The sequence below is a fragment of the Ornithorhynchus anatinus genome, chromosome 17, assembly GCF_004115215.2.
Source record: "Ornithorhynchus anatinus isolate Pmale09 chromosome 17, mOrnAna1.pri.v4, whole genome shotgun sequence".
NCBI lineage: Eukaryota > Metazoa > Chordata > Mammalia > Monotremata > Ornithorhynchidae > Ornithorhynchus > Ornithorhynchus anatinus.
Window position 1 is genome coordinate 31,547,851 of NC_041744.1, and position 13,895 is coordinate 31,561,745.

The 13,895-nt window shown below is 37.9% G+C and overlaps 1 protein-coding gene across 5 annotated transcripts in view; it reads left to right on the top strand.

Moving 5' to 3' along the window:
* Positions 1–13,895, top strand: part of EPHA6 (EPH receptor A6) — a 371,578-nt gene that overhangs the window by 17,649 nt on the left and 340,034 nt on the right. For 4 of the 5 annotated variants that reach the window (XM_039914480.1, XM_039914479.1, XM_039914478.1 and 1 more), the window contains exon 2: positions 11,678–11,742. In XM_039914480.1, coding sequence (XP_039770414.1) covers positions 11,678–11,742 — 65 coding nt within the window. Of the gene's footprint in view, positions 1–11,675; positions 11,743–13,895 lie in introns of those variants that run through there. The other variant, XM_039914481.1, reaches the window with a different exon arrangement.

Below are 13,895 nucleotides of genomic sequence, written 5' to 3' on the forward strand. Positions count from 1 at the left end.
TCATGGGGCTCACAGTCTCAATCCCCATTTTACAGGTGAGGAAACTGAGACCCAGAGAAGTGAAGTGACTTGCTCAAGATCACACAGTAGACCAGTGGTGGATTCAGATTAGAACCCAAGACCTTCTGACTCCCAGTCCTATGCTTTTATCCATTACACCATGCTGCTTCTCATGGTTCTGGTTCAGTGTTAGAGAGGTAGAGTAGGAGAGTTGGGGTTCTGAAAATAATTTCATAAAAACGTTTAGACTAGCCCCTTAGCCCTATGCTAAGTATGAATCCACCATCCCTGACTAATGGAAAAGCAAAATTGGAGTGTGGAACCTGGTATCTCCTCAGTCAGTCATCAGTAATTTATGAATACTTTCTATTGAAGTATTTTGATATCCCCCTTTATTCCCAAATTGAAATAAGGTATGTGAGGAAAAATACACATTCATGAAATCTATAATTCTCTCCCTCTCCCCCGCCCCCCCCCCCCACTATAGAGAAGTCATTTTTCTAAGATGTCATAGAATAATTTGGGCAGGTGATTATCTTTTTCCTTAAACATTTTCCCTAAGGATTTTTAAGGATGAAACCTCAACATACGCCTCTGAAGTCCCACCAGTGTTAATTTTGTTTTTCTTATTTCATTTTTTTAGCACAGATTCCATAAATTTGATTACTCTCTCCTGCTTTAATTTAAGTTGGCTTTATTTTGTGGTGATTTGTGGCCATGAACAGGCTTCAGATTCTTAGAGGCAGTCAATAGGTTTTACTCTAGACTCCCTTTCTCCAGCCTGGCCAATTTAACTCTTTTAGTCCTTTCATCGCAGAACCTGTTTTCCATTTCTTTAATTATTTTTGTCATATTACCCTGGATCTTTTCCAGTTTTTGTATATTCTTTTAGACATGTGGTGGGAAAGCTGGAGGCACTGATCTAATAAGGGTTTCACCAATTCAGAATACATTGGAAGGATGTATTGTTTTCTGACTCTCATGTCATACTTCTCTTACCTATACCACAATATCATGTTGACTTTAATAATAGAACAGATCACATTCAGTTTTAATTGATTGTGACCTTTGGGTCATTTTTTGTTTTTGTTTTCCCATTATGCTTGTCTCCATTTAATTTAATTTTGTGTTTTTAGGGCAGTTTTTCTAATTGACAAATTAGGAATCATTGCAAAATAGAGTGAATTCTTGATTCTTCCAGAACTCCTGGACCCTGGAGTTATTCTCTATGGAAATTTTATTAATTTACACAGTATACAAATTATTGTTCACTCTTTTGTTTAATAATAAATATTAGATTCGGATTTCTGAGACTGTGACTTCTTTATAATGTAAAGGGAAACGAATAGTGTCCTTCTCAAAAAAGGATGTTCTGAAGGAATAAGAACAGCCTAGATGAATTTGGCTTATACAGAATATTTTCCAGACGAAATGGTGGCCAGAACTTAATATTGTGTCTGGAAGAATTTACTCAAAAAAGAAATCAACAGACTATATAGGCTGAAGCCACAGACTCAGAAATTTATCAAAAGAAAAAAGAAAGCTTCAGTTAACCTGCTCTCTGAGACCAGGTGGTAAAGAAGCTTATTACCATGTCGTAGGCCTAAATCCCAGAGCTTGGGCAATTACGCTAAAGCATTTGCTTGGAAAAGGGTTGGAAAAGGAAAACTAAGATTTGAAGCATAAACCCCAAAATTAAGTTAAGCCATAAACCCATATTTTTCTGGCTTATTTTCTTACAAGTATGATTAAGCAAAGAGAGAGCTCACCTCATGAAAGGCCTGATTCCAGAGCAGAAGCAGCAAAAGCCGGAGCAGACTGTTCTCAGTAAAGCCACTGCTGAAAGAGAACCAGGGCTTGGCTCTACTCTTCCAAGAGAACTCTGGGAGCTTGGCTCTACCCAAAGCAATTCCTTACAGTTGTGGAATGTGATGAGTCAGTCCATTTGTTCCCTGGGAAATACAATTTGTCTTTTCCTTCTTTGCAATTTCCTTGCCTCCTTTCAAGAGAATCTCTGATTGGATGTTTTGAAGCCCTGTAGCTCTCATCAAAACTGACTGAAAACTGACAGAGACTAACATGGATCTGAATCATTAGTCTGATAATTAGAAGAACAGTAATCAGTAAGTATTGCAATCACCTCTAGTTTCTATTTCAAAACCATTTTGTCAACTGGCAGGGACCTGGTTTTATCTTTAATAACTTATAAATTGTCTTCATTTTAAAAAATGGTCATAGTGTTCAAGTTTCTAATAGGTTTGTATAAAAATTAACATGTAATTGAACTTAATTCCGATCATGGGGAAGATGGATGAGCCTTGCTTCTGTTATGAAGACCTCAGATCTAAAAACCTGCATGAAAGAGTTGGATTATAGGACTAGTGGTTTTACAGCAGCACTCGCAGATGCTGTACTAAGCTCTGGGGTAGATACAGTCCATGTCCCACATGGGGATCACAGTCTTAATCCCCATTTTACAGGTGAAGTAACTGAGGCACAGAAAGTTAAGACACTTGCCTAAGGTCACACAGCAGACCAGTTGAGTCAGGATGAGAACTCAGGTTCTTGTGACTTCCAGATCCATGCACTAGCCATTAGACCACACTGCTCACCAGTTGTGGCCCTGTTGGGGCACAGTATGCAGTGAGTATGTATGTAGGCAAGCAGGGGTGCAATACATTGTGAAGTGCACACATCAGTAATTAAATAAAATGCACACTCTTCCTTACCTGCTGTTGTAACAAGAGTCAGGGCAAATAAGGTATAGATCTGCTCATGGGAAAACAGGCAAGATAACTTTCTAAAGATATCATCTTGTATTATGAAAAAAGTATGTAGAGTTATAATAGTAATAATGTTTTTGTGACTCAACAACTTAAAAAAAATGCTGATTTGTTCTATAGAAAGTGATTTAGTAAATGGACCTTAGTGGCTTACAGGAGTTACCGCTTCCCTCCAAGTGAATCACTAATTTTATTTCCATTTGCTGAACCGTACACAGTATACCTAAAGGGAACCTGGATTAATTTTAGAGTGTTTAGCCACCATGGCACTGGCAGCAGTAGAACTCCTGCTATTTTCTAAGCTCCTTGTTAAGTTGAGAGCTACAAGGAGCACAGCAAGAAGCAGAGCAGCAACAGCACCCAGAAGACAAAACTGATTTCTCTGATGCTGCTTACTCCAGCAAGATGTAGTTCCAGTTTACCAAAGGTACAAACACCAGTGTGTGAACAGGGTATTAACAGTGGTAATCATAGCATTTATTAACAGCATACTATATGTGAAGCACTACACTAAGCCCTAGGTTAAGTACAGCAATAGGTCCAGTTAGTCTTCATAGTTATGCCGGATCCCACAGCCCTGTTCTCCTGGCTTCAGTGAGGATTCCTATAGGTGAATGAGGGAATCATAGGGGGTGGGGGTGGTGGATATGGCAGGTGTTTGGTTGTAAAATTTGGTCCTCTGGTAAAATCTTGAGGCGATTATGAGTGCCTAGTCTAGCCAGTTACGTTTCTACTCAATATACTTTTCTTTATTTAACCTGGAAGAGTATTGAGTCTTAATAATAGTCTCTTTGGCAGAGTTGGCATCTACAGGAAGGTGATCACCCCCTATCTGAGCAATAAGCTGGCTTACATTTTAGGACCTTCTGAATATGAGGAGAAATTTCCTCCCAATTAGAATAGTAAATGTTGAAACAGATCCCTAAAGAAGTTGTTAAATATTATCAAAAGAACCTGGTATGTTGTAGATATCTCAGTCTTAATGATTCTGTATTCAGCAGAGTCCCTTAAGGGAAAAGGAGGGTTTTTCACACATATGTTTGATTGCCTCCTCAAAATACAGGATTAGCTTTACAAAATCCATCCATTGGAAACTGCTTGTTAATTAGTTTCATGAAGGGCAAAGTTTCTTAGTTTGAATGGGATATTAGTAATCTATGTCTTTCTAATAGTATTCAGTAAATGCTTACTGTCAAGCACTGGTCTAAGCGCTGGGGTAGATACAAGTTGATTAAACCAACTATAGTCCCTATCCCACAATGGGCTCACAGTCAAGTAGGAGGAAGAACAAGTATTGAATCCCCATTTTGCAGTTGAAGAAATTTTGAGACAAGGAGAAGTTAAGTGACTTGTCCAGGGTCACACAGCAGGCAAATGGAGGGGCTGGGTGCATAATCCAGGTTCTTTGGCTCCCGGCCCATGATTTAGCTACCAGGCCACACTGCTTCCTATTGGAAGTGATGCCTCCCCCATTTACCTCAATGTTATATTTTTTTTTTACTTTATTGTTAGCTTTTGCACACTGGAGAAATTTTTTGACAATGCCGTTTAATGATTTACCACCTCTGCGGGCGATGATGATGCCAGCCTTTCCTCTTCTGCCAACAATTTAGCTCCCATCTGTTACACTTCTTTTCTGTGTACTGAAGCCATGCTGATCTTGGCTTAGGTCATTATGGTAAATGTTTCATTTATGAGCCATTCCGCCTCCTGATGTCTGTGTGACACTGAGAGTTACCAGAAAAGATTTGCCCTCTCACAGTTCTAATGCTTAAAAATTTGGCATCCCATAACATGCAATTACTGCTTCAATGGAATAGTGTATTTTGGGGGACAGTGTATTTTCATCATCTTCAGTTATTGATTATTATACCCTCAATTGGGTTATGAAAAGTTTTAGAGGTAAATTAATGTTTAAATATCAGATTAGTTTTTTTGTGTGTAGTACATTCTGTCCTTCCACCCATTCCATTCAGTGACAGTTTATGCCCAAATTCTGATCAAATCTCATAACAGGATTTCTGTGGGGAAAAACTTAAATATCTTCTAAGCAAACCACTCATACAGAAATTTTCTAAGTAAATCCTATTACTTTTTTTAGGATATTCATTCATTCGTATTTATTGAGCACTTACTCTGTGCAGAAGATATGAGTGTTAAATCAGACAGTAATTACTATACTGTGAGTTTTTTTAGAGTAGGATTTTGTAAGAACACAATATTTAGTGTACAAGGTATACATATCATGAATAAGCATATGACAGAACAGTGTCCAGCACTTACAGCAGTGCTTGGAGCATAGTAAGTGTTTAACAAATACCATAATAATAATATCAAACTCCTTTTTTAATAAGAGGGAATACATATTGAAATTAGATACATGAAAACTTTGCACAGCTTACTTACCTCAAGAAAGAGATAAGTCTGTGAACTGTTCTATATTGGGTCAGAAAGATCCATGCAGTCCAGTATTCTGTTTCTCATTATATAAGTGATGATGCTGAGAGGAACTGTTTCACACTTTGCTAAGGAAGGTAGTGAACTCATGATCTCTAATGTTTAGGACATCTAGAAGCCAATTATTATTGAACATGTAATGTGTTGTTTTTTTTCTAAAGAGAATATCTGGAACACATCCCATAGGTAACAGTGATCAACTGTTTGCTTGTTGAAAAAGTGTACAATCAAAAATGCAAGTTATTTAAGAGTTGGAATCTGGTAAAAATGAATAGAGGGTGGTGTATTGGTCATATTATGCCAACAGCACAGTTATGCACAAAAACAGTTAAATTGCTGTATGCACTGTGAGGAAGTGTGTTCTAATGAAAAAGTTATAATCTTCCTTTTTTTTTGTGACTGGTGTAATGGAGAGAAGGAATCAGCACTGCAGTCAAATCTCCTCTGGGGTAAAGGAAGAAGACAGTTCTGGTTGCACAGTCCTTCAGTGTAGCCTCATCAGTCATTCTTTGAACAGATTAGAGAAAAAAAAACCTCTTTGCTTTTTGTGGTGTATTGGAGTCAGTAAAATTTGGGATCTGCCCGAGAATTGAAATAATCAATGGTACTCCAGTACCCAAATATTGAGCTGTTTTGTTTGTTTTTGGTTAGGTTCTTATTTCTGCCAGGGGAGAAACTTGTATTTCCTGCAGGCTGATTTCAGGCTGGTAGATTTCCCTCAACCCTATAGCACTTATGTACTTATCCTCTTTTTTTGATATCTCCCTGTCTAGTCTGTAAGCTCGTTGTAAGCAGGGATCAGCCGTACCCACTCTTTTACATTGTATTCTTCCAAGTGTTTAGTACACTGTTCTGCACACAGTAAGTGCTCAATAAATACCATTGATAGAATGTTAGCAAATAAACTCTGTCTACCCTAAAGGGAGGTTCATTCCTAGTATTTACAGTGGTATTTTTTCCAAATTTGGTCTTGTTTTGTGGAAGGCCAAATACCTTTTCTGTTCCTATTCAATAGTATTTATTTATTGAGCGCTTACTATGTGCAGAGCACTGTACTAAGCGCTTGGGATGAACAAGTCGGCAACAGATAGAGACAGTCCCTGCCATTTGACGGGCTTACAGTCTAATCGGGGGAGACGGACAGACAAGAACAATGGCAATAAACAGCGTCAAGGGGAAGAACATCTCGTAAAAACAATGGCAACTAAATAGAATCAAGGCGATGTACAATTCATTAACAAAATAAATAGGGTAACGAAAATATATACAGTTGAGAGGACGAGTACAGTGCTGTGGGGATGGGAAGGGAGAGGTGGAGGAGCAGAGGGAAAAGGGGAAAATGAGGCTTTAGCTGAGGAGAGGTAAAGGGGGGATGGCAGAGGGAGTAGAGGGGGAAGAGGAGCTCAGTCTGGGAACGCCTCTTGGAGGAGGTGATTTTTAAGTAGGGTTTTGAAGAGGGAAAGAGAATCAGTTTGGCGGAGGTGAGGAGGGAGGGCGTTCCAGGACCGTGGGAGGACGTGACCCAGGGGTCGACGGCGGGATAGGCGAGACCGAGGGACGGTGAGGAGGTGGGCGGCAGAGGAGCGGAGCGTGCGGGGTGGGCGGTAGAAAGAGAGAAGGGAGGAGAGGTAGGAAGGGGCAAGGTGATGGAGAGCCTCGAAGCCTAGAGTGAGGAGTTTTTGTTTGGAGCGGAGGTCGATAGGCAACCACTGGAGTTGTTTAAGAAGGGGAGTGACATGCCCAGATCGTTTCTGCAGGAAGATGAGCCGGGCAGCGGAGTGAAGAATAGACCGGAGCGGGGCGAGAGAGGAGGAAGGGAGGTCAGAGAGAAGGCTGACACAGTAGTCTAGCCGGGATATAACGAGAGCCCGTAATAGTAAGGTAGCCGTTTGGGTGGAGAGGAAAGGGCGGATCTTGGCGATATTGTAGAGGTGAAACCGGCAGGTCTTGGTAACGGATAGGATGTGTGGGGTGAACGAGAGGGACGAGTCAAGGATGACACCGAGATTGCGGGCCTGAGAGACGGGAAGGATGGTCGTGCCATCCACGGTGATAGAGAAGTCTGGGAGAGGACCGGGTTTGGGAGGGAAGATGAGGAGCTCAGTCTTGCTCATGTTGAGTTTTAGGTGGTGGGCCGACATCCAGGTGGAGACGTCCCGGAGGCAGGAGGAGATGCGAGCCTGAAGGGAGGGGGAGAGGACAGGGGCGGAGATGTAGATCTGCGTGTCATCTGCGTAGAGATGGTAGTCAAAGCCGTGAGAGCGGATGAGTTCACCGAGGGAGTGAGTGTAAATGGAGAACAGAAGAGGGCCAAGAACTGACCCTTGAGGAACTCCAACAGTTAAAGGATGGGAGGGGGAGGAGGCTCCAGCGAAGGAGACCGAGAATGATCGGCCAGAGAGGTAAGAGGAGAACCAGGAGAGGACAGAGTCCGTGAAGCCAAGGTGAGATAAGGTATGGAGGAGGAGGGGATGGTCGACAGTGTCAAAGGCAGCAGAGAGGTCAAGGAGGATCAGAATGGAGTAGGAGCCATTGGATTTGGCAAGAAGGAGGTCATGGGTGACCTTAGAGAGAGCAGTCTCGGTAGAGTGGAGGGGACGGAAGCCAGATTGGAGGGGGTCTATTACCTATTAACTCTTGAGCTGCAGTATTTCATTTCTTCCCTACTTTGGTATTTTTGTTGAAGCAGAGATAATGAATGAAATTCATTCATTCAATTGTATTTATTGAGCGCTTACTTTTAATCAATTGTAATGGAGATATTTACAGTGTGATATTGGATGACTGCCCCCTTTGGACTCCACACATCATTCCACACAGGCTAACTACTGTTCGTTATACAAATAGTTTTAAATAAGTGTTTTAATTTTTATGGCTTTTTTTGAATAATAAATGGAGCATATGGAATGGAACAAGGCTCAATTGCAGTCATATTATGCCAACAGCACAGTTATGCACAAAAACAGTTAAATTGCTGTATGCACTGTGAGGAAGTGTGTTCTAATGAAAAAGTTATAATCTTCCCTTTTTTTGTGTGACTGGTGTAATGGAGAGAAGGAATCAGCACTGCAGTCAAATCTCCTCTGGGGTAAAGGAAGAAGACAGTTCTGGTTGCACAGTCCTTCAGTGTAGCCTCATCAGTCATTCTTTGAACAGATTAGAGAAAAAAAAACCTCTTTGCTTTTTGTCAGTTCCTTTGCTGTTAGCGTTGTTGAATCTAAAGGTAGAATTGGAGTTATTTGCTGTTTGTTTTTCCTTTGAAAATACCATTTCCTAGAAATACAGCTATTTCCAAATTTAGCAGTGAGAACCTCACAAATTTAAAGAGCTAGGAAATAATCTTGTCCTTTTTCAGTTTCTCTTGGAAAACTGCAGTTACACAATTGTAGGCAATGGGTGTCTTACATCAAAAAACGTTTATAAGTGGCTCATTGGTGTGACAAGCAAGTCATTCAAGAGTATTCATTTACTGTGTGCAGAGCATCATACTAAACCCTTGGAAGAGTACAATAGACTTAAAAGACCTGATCCCTGTCTACAAGGATCTTACAGTCTACCTGGGGATTGAGATATAAAATCACTTCTAGATAGGAGAAGCTAATAGAATATAAAGAGTCAGTGTCCGTAAATGCTAGGAGAGTGTGAGTACCCAAAACTTTAGGTGGGGTAGCTGTTGGAAGAACATAGAGTGGGGAGATGAGCAATTAATTGAATTTTCTTCCTTCTTAATGTTTCCCCAAAGCCAAGTACTGGGTTTGCATAAACCAGGAGCTCAAAAAAAGACTCTTGTTGCTCTTGATGTGAATGACAATTCTTTAAGAGCAATGACATTGAAGATATACCCTCATAAATTCCATTTCTGAGGAATTCTGGAAAGCATTTTTGTTCCAACCCACAAAATATTTTAATGAGTTAAAATAATGATAAAAGTGTGTTCTAAAGTTCAGATGTTGTATGTAAATGCTTAAAAGCACATATGAAAAATGATGGTGTTAAAAGGATTTTTAAAAGTGAATGCTCTGATCTGCTCTAAAATTGCATACTGGTAAGAAAAAATTAACTCATATGGAAAGAACAAACTGAGATGGAAGGTGCATGTTTTGGACTTGATTTGTATTTTCATTATTATGATTTTTAAGTTATTCAGAGTGAAATGTGTAAGAGGGTTTCAGCGGATAAAGTTAACACTCATTCAGTATTATCATGGGATCATTCTATTCCCTATGTAATGTCTCTTTCCTCTCTGTACTGAAGGTGAAACTGAGCTATGGATACTAGAATGTTAAATCTGTGAAGTTAGATCTAGTAGCATATATGACTACCAGTTCAGTTCTGGTACTATCAGACTTGTATTGTTATTTCCTTGTTTCCACTTCTTGTTATTTCCTTTTGAATTACAATGAAAACATGTTATGGTTTTATAAGGAATGTGCACAAGAACCATGGTTACAGGATATTGTTATTAAAGGGATTCAGAATGCCTGTTTGTATTTTTAAAGATTAGAGAACCTTCATACACAAAGTTAAAAGCAGATCTACTGATTGTCATGTTTTCTTTGAAAACATTTTGCTTCACACTTTGCAGCCATTTCTATTTTTGATTTAGAAAGCAATATCAACGTAGATATGTCCATTCTTTTTTATTTTTTAATTTGAAATATTTTAGCTCCTATATTTAATTTAATAATTGTGTGCTTAATGAAATTACTTTGGTCCTATTTTTGTATGGTAGGGAGGATTTTCACGTGTCTGAAAATATCCAAATAACATTAAATAAGGTAACTTTTTTTGCAGCCAGCGGGAGGAGCTCTCTCCTTACTGGGTTCATTGTAATTACTGTTTCTGAGAGATTTTATTTTTTAGGCGGGGAAGGAATAATCTCAAAAGAAACTCCACTAGATTTTCACAGTGCTGTACTATGTTTAACATTGCACCTTTGATTTTAAATTTGGATTTCTATAAAGTTATAATACTGAGAAAAGAAAGAATCAATGCAAATCACGCGGTAAAATAATTCTCTCAAGCCTCTAAAAGTGAACTCATAAAAATATTTGCTAATTACCAAGTATTAGGTACATGTGTGTTACGGCTATTAACTGGAGATATGCAAATATAAACATTTGTAAGACTGTCTATATTTTTATTTAAGCACATATTTTCCATGAAAATTTATGCATTCAGTTGTATTATTTGCTATTATTGCAAATAATCTATTTATAGAGTTGGTGAACCTGAACTCAGTGGCAAGCAGTCAGGAAAATCTTATGAGACCTCACTGAATGCAGAATACTGTGACACTTCTGCTCACTACCCCTCATTTTCCCTCCCCCCCCAAAAAAAAAGTTCCTCTTGGAATTCACTATATTAGAATTCAGTGATTTGGAAATATTTGAAAATAAGAGTTTATTAGTCTGTATACATAGAATCAGGTTGGTTGTGTTTATTTGTCTATGGAGCAATCACTGTTTGAATAAAAATTATATTGAAGGAGCCCACGTAATTTCAGTAACACAAATCCTAATAGTAAATCATGGTAGAAGAGGGATGAAGTTTTTGATGTAGAAGCATGAGAAGCAGTACCAAAACAAAAACAGGCTTTTAACTATCCTTATTTAGAAATAAAGAACTATGGGCATATTCAAATGTCTACTCAACTGCGAGGTTCTCAATAATGTATCAGAAGGCTCCCAAATATGAATGTCAGAGATTGAGTTATAATTTCCATGTCAGACATTCTCACCCTGTTACTTTTGGAATTTTACCAACCAATGCTTTACAAAATTGTCTTCATAGAGCAGTGTTTCATTTTCATTCATTATGATATTAATCATTTTGTATATAACTGATGGACTATTTCCATGTAACAGTGGGATTACATTATGTTTTGTTCATAAAAAGGGGAGGAAACTAGGCAATGCAGATTTTATACAGTAAAAAAATAAATGAGTCATTGATGTTTAAATTACTTATAAAGTTACTCTTGTGGAACTGTTCTTGAGCCTCAGTCTTCGCTCCATCATTTCCTGTATATCCACTGTATTACATAGAAAATATTACACAGCAAAAATAAAAAGTAATATGTCCTTTAACCTGTGTATATTTAGCATAGATATAAGTTCAGTATTTTAATGTTTCAATTAGGCTTTCTGGCTGTTTTGTTAATGTGGTGGACCTTGAATAATCTTTCTTGCTATTTCGGGCAAGTTTCAATACTAATAAATAGGTAAAGCATAAGATTTATTATGTCAAACAAATGCACCTGAAAATATTTTTTTCATGTTTAGTCTTTGCCAGTAATTTTGATATAAACTAAAGTGTTTTCAAAAATAAGCCAGTATAATTACTTCTGCTGAGAAGAAAATTAACATAAATATGTTCCAGTGAATTAGAAATATATTTCAGAATATAATGGAAATTATTATTTTTTTAATTTCTAGTTGTGATGCTTGATACTACAGCTGTGCTCGGAGAGTTAGGATGGAAAACATACCCATTAAATGGGGTAAGTTGAAATGACTTTTTAAAAATATCTGCCATAAAAAGGTAACTAGCAATAAAAGCACAATATTTCTGATAAATAACTAACTCTTTTAGGAATATGCTTGAAATAAATTTAGTTCGCCTGGTAGTTCTCAATGCAGCTCTGGGAGAATCAGGAATGTTATCTAAGTAAATTCTTCTCTTCGTTGAAATTTTAAAACTTTGCTTTAATATTTTCATAGCTTATGTTGGTATACAATTGTGTTGTATTAAAAGTAAAATCGTCGATGAGTAACATCACCACTTGGATATTCAAAATTGAAACTCAACTAACAAGAGTGAGCCCATGTTCCGCCTCCCCACCCCTCAAAAAAAGGCTACTTAGATTTTAAAATCCTGGAAGATTCTAAATGAATGGGGTGTCCATCTTTCGCATGAGAATGTGACATCATCTGCAGTATGGCTTTAACCATTCTTCTTTTCAGTGGAAAGGTAAGACTGGTGACACCCAAGTATATGGCATTTTTGTGGCCCTTCCTGAAACACTTTCCCCTCCCAGAGAGAAAAGGGTGATGAAATCAGTTGCATGTATTTGGAATTGCATGGCACTACAAAGTGCAGATATAATTTCAGTTGTTTTCAGATGGATCCATGGTATATGGAAGGCTGTCTTTTAAGTGTGGGTGAAAAGTGTGCCTTGGACAATGAAGACAGAAGTTCTGAAGACACATATAGCAATAGGGTTTTTAACCACTGTCTGTCAGTTCCTGGAATGTGTCCATTTCTGAGCTTGACCATATGCTCAAAGCTGAAGCAACTGATTCAGACCATGATTCAGGATTCAGAAACAATTGCAACAGTTAATCTTCCCAAGTCACCCTGGCATCCAAAGCTCTGAAGAGTGCTTCATCAGTCATGGGATAGGGATGTGGTAGGAGAACAGGAGGGGTGAGAGAGAAAAAGGAAAAGGGAGAGCAAAACTTTTGCAGTTTGGTCTCTTACCTTGCAGAGACCTGGCACTGATATTATGTTGTTGGTTAGTGTACAGTTGAAGCTTTCTAAACAGTATTCCCCAAAATATAAGTATGGCCACTTAAGCAGTAGATGCTTTTAAAAAGTGGTGACTGAATGATAGCATCTGCTATTGAACTAGGTTTATCTGTTCATACAGATATTCTTACACTCCTGGAAAATTTTTTTTGTTACTTCTGATAGAACAATATGCGGCCTTATATTTGGGTGGTACCTGTTGTCTGAGATCTGGTAGTATTTTAGATGGATGTTGAAGGCCATGGATAATCTGTGAGAAGAGTGAATATTTCCTGTTGTTGTCTATAAGCAGGGTTTGCAGGTTGCTGCTGTTTTTATTTTGCTGCTTTTGTTTATTTTCCTCTTGACTCCTACCTTTAATGTACCCTTCTTATTAAAAACATCTAGTCCTAAAAAATCCTACAAAAGTTTTTTTTTTCCTTTTGCCCCCCCCCACCACCAGATGTAGTTATCAGTCATATATATTTGTGCTTATTAACTTAGAATCATTTTTTGTGCTCTAAATATTTATTTATGTCATGTGTTAACTGAGATTTTAACACTAAAATTTTACATCTGTTGGTAGAAATTAATAGATTTCATTCTGTAAGCCTGTGGAAACAAAGACTTATTTTAATGTCTTGTCCTCAGCACATAATAATAACAGTAATCATAAAAAATTCTTATCTTCAGGTGTTCTGTAATTTATCTTTGAATTTTGCAAGGTCATAATTGAGTAATAGTTTCCAGTCCTTAATATTTCCATTTGGTCTGTTGTTTGGGGACTTGCTGTCTAAATTATTAATGCTCATCATCTACTAGCCAAACTAAGGCAAGATCAATAATATCATAAACTTAAAATATTTAGCCTGGCTTTTTCCATTATTAGCTGACAGTTTTTCATGTTCATTGTAATGTGAACAAATTTCACAGAAAATGAAACTTATATCTGTTTTACAATCAGAATTCAGAGCGAAAATTCCAAATATTCTTCTTTGAATTCAAGAATCATCCAAATATCACTATACTGACCTTTTAAAAATCACATATGGAACATCTGAGTGCCAGCTGTGTGCATAGCACTATTACTTTTAATAAATTTAAGAAATTTATAGGGTTGAAATTAGATTTTCTTACCCTAGTTAG